This window comes from Platichthys flesus, chromosome 8 (genome assembly GCF_949316205.1).
Source record: "Platichthys flesus chromosome 8, fPlaFle2.1, whole genome shotgun sequence".
Taxonomy (NCBI): Eukaryota; Metazoa; Chordata; class Actinopteri; order Pleuronectiformes; family Pleuronectidae; genus Platichthys; species Platichthys flesus.
In genome coordinates, this window is record NC_084952.1 from 26,746,370 (window position 1) to 26,758,596 (window position 12,227).

The 12,227-nt window shown below is 38.4% G+C and overlaps 1 protein-coding gene across 2 annotated transcripts; it reads right to left on the reverse strand.

Moving 5' to 3' along the window:
- Positions 1-586: 586 nt before the first annotated feature.
- slbp (stem-loop histone mRNA binding protein) lies at positions 587-6,645 on the reverse strand. Of its 2 annotated transcripts, none has more exons than XM_062393447.1 (8): positions 6,451-6,645; positions 4,392-4,538; positions 3,742-3,855; positions 3,573-3,638; positions 3,101-3,223; positions 2,313-2,468; positions 1,626-1,734; positions 587-1,345 (listed from the first exon to the last, which is right to left on the reverse strand). In XM_062393447.1, exons 1-8 carry the CDS (start codon positions 6,507-6,509, stop codon positions 1,274-1,276), a joined length of 846 nt encoding a protein of 281 aa, XP_062249431.1. In that variant the 5' UTR covers positions 6,510-6,645; the 3' UTR covers positions 587-1,273. The 2 variants fall into 2 exon arrangements, with proteins under 2 accessions (XP_062249431.1, XP_062249430.1); XM_062393446.1 differs by having other exon boundaries at positions 588-1,345; positions 3,573-3,644; positions 6,451-6,644.
- Positions 6,646-12,227: the final 5,582 nt, after the last annotated feature.

Consider the following 12,227-nt stretch of genomic DNA (forward strand, 5'->3'; position numbering starts at 1 on the left):
GCAGATATCACGATATTATTAACATCACATCGACACCTCTATCAGCTGTTATCACCGCAAACTGTCTTGACTATGTCGGTGTATTCTGTGTTTGAATCATCATTTTCATCCTGACATTTTTTTCTTTTTCTATTGACTTCTCAGACAAGGGGGCCCAGGTAGAGAAAGTCTGGGAAAAATGCTCAGTGCAAGTGTTGTTGTTCACGTTTTCCAAACAAAGACCTTATAGGTCAAAATTTTCACAATACAAGTTTGTAAAAACCTCTCTAACAAGGCTTCATTCCCACAGTACTTGCTATGATTTAATCCTTCTCAAATTACAGCTGAATGTGTCTTTCAGGCAGATTCTGTTATTTGAAATTAAGAGTGCAGGAGCTCAGAGCCTGAGCAACAAAATATGCGGAATAGTCCAAATACTCATGGACAGCATACATGCTATATTTACGTTACACAGAGCATTAATCAACTTTAATATACCTTAAAGTACCAGCTGGAATCCATCTGTGGCTTGCTTTTAAAGGTTCAGTTACAACAAGTAACAACCATAAAAGTTTTGCTCCTAAAAGACAAGACAATTCAGTTCTCTTTTTCTTTTTATTGGAAAGATTTCACATTGAAGAAAAAAGCAATACAGAACATAGTAACATTTGTATTAAAAAAGAACCCAATGTAAAAACAAATCAAAGCCCAGTATCACTGCAGTAATGCACCAGTTAAAATTCTACAAGAAAAAGAATCTTGAAAATATCAATTGATAAAAGGAAAATACTTTACTTTCGGTTTACCCATTTTCTTTTGAATATTTAGAGAACCTTCAGAGTTCTGCTCATTTCTATGTATTCTTGCCTTATATTTACCAGGGACACGCAGTGTGTGTTTTAAGATTTGCACTGACAAACTGGGATGTCTGCAGAACCACAAGTGTATTTTGAAAAGAACAAACCCTAATTCATTGAAATTGACAGAAACTTGCTTTAACATGCAACTGGAAAGTGAAACCATAAGAAAAGACTCCCTGAGCAGATTGTCTCTGAAAGACTATACGAGTTAAGAACCAATAGTACAAATGAAAATGCTAATGTCAGTGCTGAACCAAATAATACCAATGACCAGAGATACACAAAATTGTGATGCTGTGTGTGGCATTACCACAGGTGATGGTACCTGGAACAATCATTCAGGGTAACATGATATGGGAGATGTTGCAGGGAAACAGGTAAACCAATGGAGCTGTGTGTCAACATGTGTGTTTGGAGATGTGCAGGATGATGAGCTACACCGTGTCAAGCTCCACCTTAGTTTCTGTCTTCTGTATTTTAACTGGGGTACCCAAACAGTCATCACCCTGAGCAAGAGAACACAAACAACAGAAACACTTGTTATATCACCTGCTTTCAATAGGGATTTCTGCTGACATAATACAGTAGATACAAGATTCAGATTGTTTGTTACTGAAAATTATATTCATATATTTTGAACTTTTTGCATGTTCGGACTACTTGCAGAGCTCTGATGAAAAGAACCTCAGAGGAGACCCACTGAATAAAGGGAGCTCGAGTTCCCTTTCAACAATTGAAGACATTACCATGCGTGTGCTTCTACTGAACAGAAGTAATCAATCTCACCTCCAGTGAAAGGCTGTGTGAGGTCAGAGAGGATGGGACATTCTGGGAGTCAGAAAGGTTTGGAAAGTCCAGCTCAATGTCCATGATGTCATCAAGGCCCAGCTCCTCACTGGAAAAATAGATGTCAAGAAAAATAAACCATAAGCTGATTAATGCTTGTCCTGCACGTGGCATCTATTGCACTTCTGTCCGTCCTGGGAGAGGGATCCCTCACATGTGGCTCTCTCTGAGGTTTCTCCATATTTTTACCCTGTTAAAAGGGTTTTTTGTAGTTTTTCCTTACTCTTGCTGAGGGTTAAGGACAGAGGATGTCACACCCCGTTAAAGCCCTATGAGATGAATTGTAATTTGTGAATATGGGCTATACAAATAAAATTTGATTGATTGATTTGATTAAGACAATATGTCCATAATATGGTCTTCATGGGCTTAAAATTAGTTGTATCTGGCTTTAGCTTTAGGGTGCAACTCAGTTCTCTCCCATGAGAGGGAATTGTTTTGTATGCCACTCGCTCTGAATCAATTATACTGAAAAATATGAAACACCCTCATAAAAAGTCAGGGTGTACTAACTTCTGGCATATATAAAATAACATTTCAGTGAATATCTTTGAGTTTTGTTGATTGAATTAAACAACTCATTGTCGGTAGGTAAATAATTGTTAGCCGGAGTCCTAATTTTCCTACATGTTATTGAGGACTTTATCTTGGCAGTCCACTGTTGGGGGGTCCCAGGCGTGCAGTTTGACCTTCCACAGTTTTATCTGCTGATCCCAAGAGCGACGACTGTACTTCCTGAATTTATTGGGGGTCTTTGGGTGAACACCCGGCTGACGCACGTGTCTGGAATCAAAATGGGAAAGAGGATACATTGGAAACAAATAGGCTTCACAATTTTACTCATTTATTGAACACAAAACTTTTAAGAGCAGTTAGACCACCAATTCATTCTGCAGTAATCCTCTCTGCACAAAGATTACTGTGTCTGATCCCCACAGAGAACTGATCTAAAAATCACAGACAAGGGGATATCATACCAAATACTGATCTGATTCAGGTTTTTAGTCTTTACCAGACTGCGGTTGAAAATATGCTTTCATAACTGTTAACATCAAGGACCAATGATTAAGGAACTACTTAAAAAACACTCCTGAGTAAAATAAAAAAAAAGATTTCTGCTGTGGAAACCTCTAGTGATCACGTTAGTCCCGATTTAACTTCATCACTCTGAGCTGTTGATATTTATAAAAGAATTTGGCTGATTTCGGATCCAAGAACACTTCAGCACACTGAATGGAGAAGCTATAGAACCAGAACCCTCTGGTTAGTAGACTTTCTACTTCCTGAACAACAACCTATTTATAATGAGAATTTTTTTAAATGATCCTTACTATTTTTTACTTTCATAGAGCTGTGTTCATGATAGCTTCAGAGTTGTGTTAATTGAGGGTATATGTATGTTTGTGTGAACTTACTTAGGAACTTCCTTGATGTATCTGTCATAGGCCAATGTGTTCTTGCCATAGTTGATCTGTTTCTGTCGCCGTAACAACACAGCCTCATCTGTCTCGATGTTTTCTCCCTCTCTGGAGTCACAGCTGCAGCAGATAGGTTTGAGCACATTAAGACATGTTTTCGTTGTGAATGGAACCACTAAATAGCAGCCTGCTTCCGAATTCAGGACTGTACATCTCGAGTATCTTCATTCTGAAACATCTGCTACGTTTTACGCCTGTCATAAGGACTTGAGTTTTTTTGCTTCTAAAACAGAGAAGTTTGGAAAAGCTGCTGGTTCTGTTTGAGTCTGCATTTAGTCCTAATGGGCTGAAGAACCTGAGACATATGGAAACCACGACACAGACACTTTTATTCACTTTCTGACTGAGTTACAACTCGCACTTAACGTCGGTAAAACCACCACCTTGTACATATACATATACCACATACCTCCCAGAAGAGCCAGAGGAGGTCTTTCTCTCTCTCTGGGTGACCTCAGCACCAAGTATCTTCCTCCTGTAACTGAACACAATGCACATGTCAGTGATGCTTAGAACTCAGTAACAGTAGTGCTTTAAACCAATAAGTTAAAATCACTGAACAAAAGAAGGAAGGCTACCGCTGTATGTCTCTCTGTACGTCCCTCCTCATCTCATCATTCTCCACCTGGCTACCCCAGTCAGCCTGTCTACCACAGCGAGACACTGGGCCTGCACTCTCTGGAGTGGTGAAACTAGGGAGGAAACATAAGACCATACATGTTAGCATAAGCACAACAGGCAGTTTAACAGCTAATATGGTTATTTGTGGATCCGTGGTCTTTCATTTTTTATTAAAAAAAAATGGATCTAAATTTTATTTTTTCCTGTATAGACAGATATGTCGCTCTAAAGCTTTTTCCATTCCTGCAGAGTTACAGTTTCAACATTATGTTGGAGCTTAGGACCACATGACTGATAAACCTTAAAGCTTCATGCATAATAATTGTTTTTCATTTATTTGTATAGCACCTTTCATACAAGAAATGCAGCTCAAAGTTCTTTACATACAATATAAATGAAAAATATAACACTTTGAAATGTCATTTAAATAAAAAAGAGAACAGATTTTAAGAAACATTTTTCAAGATATTCACTAAATAATAAATTACATAAATGTTGAAGTCTAAAAGGTGTTGGTTTTCTTCGAAAATATATTCATCAATATGAAAATATAACTGAGGTTCCACAAATAAGATTTTGTTCTTCTATTGTAGGCATAAAATCTTACCTGGCTTGTCTGTTTCCGGAGTATCTGCACTTGCCGTCAGTGTGCTTGCTGTTTTCCCTGTCATTACCTTCTGCCTCTTTGTTGGCCCGCAGGTTTCCATCGATCCCTCTCTTCCTGCAGTGGGATCCCCGAGGCGGGACCGTGATCCTATGCAGGGAAGACATAAGAAAAAGCTGGATTTAAACAAGCAAGAATGTATTTCGAATACAGGCGTTTAAATGGAAGAAATATATTTTATCCCACATCAAAGTTCGATCAAAGCTCCCCCCACCCCCCTGCTAGATAAGTCAAGTTCCATCTGTAAAGTAAAGTGTTATCTGACTCAGCTCTGCAGCGGTTTTTAAAGAAATGGAACATCCAGGCTCCTTCCCCGTGGGACCCGGCGGAAGGGTCGGGTCAGGGGCTGCGGATCGAACGCTCCCCCACCGGCACGGTCCCAGACGTTGGTCCGTGATCGCCCTGTCCGTCCTAAGCTCCGCGGCTTGTGTGTCCGCTGTCGGCTGCTTGTGCGCTTTCATCTACCCCTTACTGAAAGGTAATGTGTGTCATGTAGGCGCGTGGTCGTTATGTAAGAGACACCCATTTCATTGTGATGAGATAATGATAAGGAAGCTCATTCTCAGTCACTCAATTATGACGTTTCTGACCTAGAGGAACCATAAAAAAATCACGGGAGTTGTTTGGGCCAGTAGACATGCCAGATACCAAAATTAACGTGTAGAAGTACTAAACAAAGTTCAATTGTGATAATATGTCCCCTTTAAGGAAGAAATGGTAGTATCAGCTATAAAGAGTAGATAGTATTAGACGTCAATTCACTTCAAGTTACAGGTGTGGGGCGCCTAACTTGATGTTGTTTTTCAAAATTGATACTGTTTATCAAAAACGGGTGTGAATCGCGGTTGTCAGTTGTACAACTTTTAATACAACTACAGCCTTTAATATAACTAGAGCCTTTCTGAGGGTTCTGTTTTGTATAAAAAAAGTCCTGAGTATATGAATAAATACCAGTGTGAAAATGTGCATCTTCAAAATATGTAATATTATAAAAACCTTATAAAAACAAATGAATGTATTAAAGTAGGCTACATGCAAATATATGTTCGTGTCATATGCAAAGGTATATAGCACTTTTTAGTGTTATTAAACATTGAAACGTAGCTGAAAGATAATTTCTCTGTCTTATCTGCTGTGAAGCGTGCGAATACGCGGGGACAAAAACACAGAGAGAAAAGCATCTCGACCTCCGCGGCTGAACAGCAGCCGGTGTTCCAGCTCTCATAGATAGATATAGAGAGAGAGAGAGAGAGAGAGAGAGAGAGAGAGAGAGAGAGAGAGAGAGAGAGAGAGAGAGAGAGGATTGTTTTAAATCGGAAACAGCTCCTGTCTTATTCTCACGCTATTCATTGAGTACTTGCTGATTGTGACAAATGTTGGATTTCTCTATGATTTAGATAGAAGGTCTCGAACTTGATGTGCCTCAAGTGCCTTGTGATGGCTCTTGTCAGCTGCTCTAGGCCGTTTAAATGTGTACCGTAAGGGTCTGAATAGGGGGGCACTCGAATCCCAGGGGGCGGAAGTGTTGAGAAGGTCTCCCGCCAACCCCTTCCGATTGTTCTGAACGTCTGTGTGTGCCTCCTTCGTCCCACAGACTCTGTTTGGGGCCTGTGAAGCCTGATAACCACAACGACTGTAGTTGTGTCCCGAATGAATACTATCGGCTACGCACGGACTTCGTCCACTTCGCTCCGTTTCGTATGGTCGTTCCTTCAGTGCGGCGAACATATGTACTCCTTTCATCGTTTACCGCTACATCCATAATTTCTCCGCAAACAAAACTCTGGTTGCTACTACATGGCTACTAGCTCAGTCACTACAAGCAGCTAACACAAAGGCTGGTGCTTCACAGACAGAGGTACAGAACAAGTTACATCATCTGACATTACTAACACGTTCTCAGGCGAGACGAGTTCCTTTTTGGGAACCTAACAAAGGGGCAGGCACGATGGCAGCTCGTAGTGATAGTGCTTACAGCGGCTAAAACTACATTAAAGCGTACCTTTCGTCGTCTTGGCTGCTGTGAGCATCGCGTCGTCTTCCTTCAGTCCATGCAGACATGTTGAATATAATAATCAGTATCAGTAAAATGTGTCCGCAGTCTTTGAGAAAGGCTTCTGTGGTTACTATCGCTTTCCAACACTGAAAGACCCGCGTCGGTGAACAATCAAGCGGGTCAGGTGACCGGAAGAAGCAAAAACAAATGCAAATCAAGATGCGCGTTAGCTCTTCTTCTCTGAGGTTTTACGGCAATTGGCCTCCACGGTGTTGCATTACTGCCACCCTACGGTTTTATTCTCCCTTACACTCTCGTCATCTTAAAGGTTCACCTATACACTGGGTTCACCAAAGGAAGTGAAACGCTTTCGTCTGATGTCTTCAATAACCTTTAATAAAGTCGAATAATATGTGTTCATGCTGCACCTTATAAAATATCTAATTAAAACCTAATTACAATATGATTATACATACCTATGGATGTCTCTTTTCTATACAATTTTAGCATGGAGTCCCAGCACTGACAGGTTTTAGCCAAGTTGTTCACATCCTGTGTGGAGGCATAACTGAAACTGCAACCATAATAATCAGGGACTGTCCAGATTTAGATCTACGGAAAAAAATTCAGCTTGTGTTTGTTTCTGCTCACCTCATGATTTTTATTCTAACATGATTTAGATTCCTTTAGATTGTGTCTACATCGCCTAATTGTGTGTTAAAGCTCAAAGGGAGCTCTGAACTCCCTAATGAAAAGGAGAGTGTTGACACCTTATGCCATGCATGGAACCTTCCTGTGATGATAAATGACAACCGAAGATCGCTTTTTGCTTTTAATGACTATTGTACTCTCACTTAGGAATTGGAAGGATCATGAGGCAGATATGGACTTAAAGAGGCTACGTTGTGGTCTGTCATTAGTGAATGTCCAGATGTAGCTTCAGCTATCTTTCCAAGGGAGTAGAGTTCTGTGTTGACTCAAGACATACATAGTTATTATCGGAAATGTAGTTTTGGCTTTGCTGAAAGTTAAGTTTTAAGGGGACTATCAACAGTCAAGGACAATAATTTTATTTCAAGATTGATTGTCTGCTTGGTGTTTGTGTGTCTAGAGTATTTTGGACCATATCAGCTACTATGATTTTGGGGGGGGGGGTTGCACGGTGGTGGTGGATACCATCATTATTTGGTCGGTAGATCTTGTTGAGCTGGTCATTTCAAGAGTAGGTCACAAGCCTGTAAAGTGTGGGCACCCCTGATCTAGAGCTAACAAAAACATTGACAACGTTCTCAGATGTTTCTTATTCTCATATTGCACAGGAAGAAGGCTGTCGTAGAGACTTTTATGTGTGAGTCAATTGATATGTCCTGGTCAAACATAAGTCCAAGGTACCTCACAGTTGAGCTGGGCGCCAAGCTAATGCCATCCAATGCCAATGTAACCCTTCAACTCTGCCCACTAGTCAAACCGTTAGCTGGGGGAAATCTGCCTGATACAAGTGTGAAGGGCATGAAAAACCCTTAAAAGTTGGAGGAAAACTTTTTGGGCTGCAAAAACTTCCTGTTTTCTCCGAATAACCAAGTGACATAAAGAATACAAAAACGGCAATCTGCCCTATAGCAATGACTCATATTTTCAGCTACGGTAATTTACCCTCTCTTTCACAGGTTGGAGAAATGAGCTGTTAATAGGTTATAATTGTATTGTAGATATTGCCAATATCTTGATTTTGTCTTTACCTGTAAATATTTACATCTCAATGAACACTCGTGTTCGTATAATAAAACTCTTAATTTTAGTAGGTTTTATACCAATAAATATTTGCATCTTATTGAAGACCCTATTATTATTATTGTTATTTTTACGTTTTGCTTTCATTTTTAAATTGAATATAGTCTGTACATGAATGATATAATAATTTATTAAGAAACAGGAACTCCGTTTTGAAGTTTTTTAAGATGCAAGGAGATGTAGGAAATGGTAAATGGTTTTGTATTTATATGGCCCTTTTCTAGTCTTGATGACCACTTAAAGCTCTTTAAAGTACAGTTTTACATTCACCCATTCACCCACACATTCATACAGTGCATCTATTAGCAACACTTTGTTGTTCCATGGGGGGCAGGTCGGGGTTCAGCATCTTGCCGCAGGACACTTCGGCAAGCAGATGTGAAAGACTGCGAACTGCCGACCTTCAGGTTGGAGGACGACCACTCTACCCCTCAGCTAGTGATGGCGAGATGAAGGTACATGAAGCTTTGAAGCTTTCCATCCAATTGGTTCGCTCATGGGCCGAAGCTTCATGGTGCTTCATTTGCTCTACTGCGTCATCAAGTGGTAATTAAATGTAATGCAATTATAATGAAACCATGGCTTCGGTGTGTGAAGCTTTGAATTGAATAAAATAATGAATGATGTTTGTGATGCAAATACATGTACACGTACAAAATGGATGACAGTTAATTTATTTTTATTTACAAAAACAACAGCTTCTCAACAGTGCTGGGTTTAATTTTTTAGAAATAATTTCGCCTGCTTTAGAAACGATCATTTCACAGCGCACAGATAAGGCTGGGGTACAAAGAAAAGATACCGCAAGTTCGTACAAGTTAGGAAATAAATTCCTATTCTCCCTCCAATACTCAGAATATATTGAAAGCAAACGCACAATAAAGTCCCAAGACAAGTGTGGGGGGGAATCCATTGCGTTTCGAGGCCCCTTTTATTTTGAATTGCACACCAAACCCGCGAACCCTCTCCTGAATCAGTGACGTGCTCGGCCGGCTCGTGAGGCTTAAATTGCATCGCATACGTCATCAACACAAGCCTCGATACGCGCTTCATAAAAATCAATCTCGATTACTCGACACACGCTACCCTCAGTCACAGCCGCCCTTCAATAGATATTCTATAATTTTATTCTATAATATAGGAATAGAAAAGTAAAAAGAAAATGATCGTTAATGAGTCTCATTATTATGGAAATAATTCAGTTAGCATCCCAATAATTCAAAGGGAATTCAGATAAAAACTGAAAGAAGTAAATATATTTCGCTAGTAGCAAAAGTACTGTCACACAAGTACTTAGTTAAAAAAAATAATCAGCATTCCTCTGAGAGAAAAATATTAACTTGAGTAACATCACTTAGTAACCGAAGTTACATAGTGTTGGCTTATCGTAATATGCATGGCACTCTTTTGATACAACAGCATTATTCCAAGGTTCAGTGGGTATGATTTAGGTGAAGGGAAGTTAAATTTAAAATAATCCTATTGATACTTTCACTAGTGTGTGATCTACTAGATTGAACAAATTGTAGTTTTCTTTACTCTTGAATGGGTCTTTTATTGAAATACTTTATATCTACATTGGGACCTCTCTACGGTGGCCCCATTGTTTTTTACAGTATCCCAGACTGGACAAACTAAACAGTTTCTAAAGAGAGTTTTAACTTTGACGACTGAAAGCTACCAAAGGTTCTCTATCATTTTTGGAAGGGGAGGCTGCGGTGTGGGGTATTCAGCTGCAATATGCAGCTTCACCACTAGATATCACTAAATTCTATATGCACAGAACCTTTAATAGGTATCATAGTAAACGCATTTGAATCTCACCTGTAAGCATATAGTAAATGTATTAAATATTTATAGAAATTAAATGAGTAATGGCTGGCAATAATATCTAAAAAAAATCTTTACTAATCCTGGTATTCATGCTCAAACTGATTAATGGATAACTTTGTCATCTTCCATTTGTATTGATGAGATATACCAGACTCAGCAAAACTGATGAACGAAGTAAATATGGTACACAAAATTAGACTTGTGCTTGAAATAAATAGTGTCTCTTTTCCTTGTGAAAAGAGACACTATAGAATGCAAAGGAAATCTGCTGTCCCAGATAGCAGATAAACGTTGAATCAACAACGGTTCACTGTTAAGGAATGATACCATGAGGTAGATGAGGGCTTCCAAAGTGTATCTGATGCATATATTAGTATGATACAGGTGGAAAAAGCTATGAAATTCTTTTCATGGACAAGTTTCTGGGTTAAGATGCTTTAAAAGTCAATATCTAGACATTTTTGGGAATATCGTAAAGACATTATTTTCCTTACTATAAAATAAATAATTAAAACCCACATTCTTCCAACTATTGTGAAACCTGTTTAAGGTTTATCGATGCCAACAGATTAAAGACAGGCATCTCACCAATAATCTCAGACACACAATTGGGTTTTATAAAAGGACAATCAATTAAACTCAATATACTGTATGACTTCAAGTGTAAAAAAAAAGAGTACGCTTTCGACATGATTGAACACAATTAATGCGTCATTCTTTGGAAAGACTTGGTTTAGAAGACAAATTTATTCATTAAATCAAACCACTTGATAAGGATACTAAGAGAACAATGCCTTGCAACAAGTCACATCCCCAAGATTCTTAATTCATAAAGGTATCAAACAAATTCCCAAAATCACGATTGATTTTATCTCAGAGGCATCTGGCTTGAAATTAAAACTTTAATAAATGTAAACTACTTCCAATTCATAACTCCCCTCTGATGACAATTCAGAACATCCCTGATAGATCAACCATTCATTATCTGGGCATACATATTACAAAAGATAATACTTCAGAAAAATTTAACAAATGTAAATTCTATGTGAACTTGTGGTCTCAAAGAGACACCTGCATTAATGGTTGAATTTTCTAAAGGAAACCAAGGCATTTCAAGATTCATCTAACCAGGTTATTCTGTGATACTTCCCAAAAGGCAAGTAAGCTGTAGACATTTAATTTTAAAATGAAATTTTAGTTATGCTTTTTTTGATGAAGATATACATTACTGGTTACATTACTTTTCCATTTTATTTAGCTGACGCTTTTAAGCAAACCAAAGCGATTTACAATAAGTGCAATCAACCATGATGGTACAAACCAAGAAAAAGAATCAAGTAAGTACAATTTGAAATTATATGCAATGGTTTTAAAAAAGTGCCTCTTGTAAGTGCCATATAGGTGCAACAAAACAGAATATATATTTGTTTACTAAGGTGTCGTCGGAAGAGATATTTATTTCGTATGTTTGGAGAACCTGTTTTTTTCTTGACAAAAGAAAATTTTATTTTTGGTTTGCATTTCAGAAATATTACTCATGACTTTTGGAAATTATTTTTGCATTATATATTTCAGAAGGAAGTGTTGCTGAGAACCCCCTAAAATAAACGAAAGGTTTGTGTTGTTTTTGTTTTGTTACAGATCTTTCTAATTTCGTATCCATTTCTTTTTCATATATTCCCTATGCCCCATATATTTTTTGTTCGTGACATTATGCTTCTCCGAGGTCTGATTTTTTAAGAACTGTTAACCGTTAAATGTCTTATTTGGTTTGTAATGTATTTATATACACTTCAACAAAGAAAAAAAATGGACTCCGCATTTGTTAAACTAGGTTGTTTCAGATTTTTGAGCATGACGATCAAACTTGGCATCTCTGATAGGGCACTGTCACAAGCATGACACTATATATAAAAATAAGTAGAGAAAAGTTAAAGAAAAAACTGAGGAATTAGGAGAAGGACTTATACATCTCAAAACTGTAATCAAGGGTTTACATTTTTTGGGGGGAAACCGGATTAATGAAGATGATTCAGGTTTTTTTCCTCTCTATTTGATGGTCTGACCCACACCCCAGCAGGTGGCGGTAATGTGCGTTAAATGCTAGATGCCAACCGCCTACAAAAGAAGAAGAAGACTCCTTTAACGTAAGCGGAAAT

What these genes read in the sequence shown, in the direction of transcription:
- slbp (XM_062393446.1), bottom strand. Translation starts at nt 6,509, where the DNA reads ATGTCTGCATGGACTGAAGGAAGACGACGCGATGCTCACAGCAGCCAA. An exon ending in TCCTCTGGCTCTTCTGGGAG is followed by an intron (nt 3,224 to 3,572) that starts GTATGTGGTATA and finishes TATCTGCTGCAG; the next exon opens with CTGTGACTCCAGAGAGGGAG. An exon ending in CACACAGCCTTTCACTGGAG is followed by an intron (nt 1,346 to 1,625) that starts GTGAGATTGATT and finishes TCTCTTGCTCAG; the next exon opens with GGTGATGACTGTTTGGGTAC.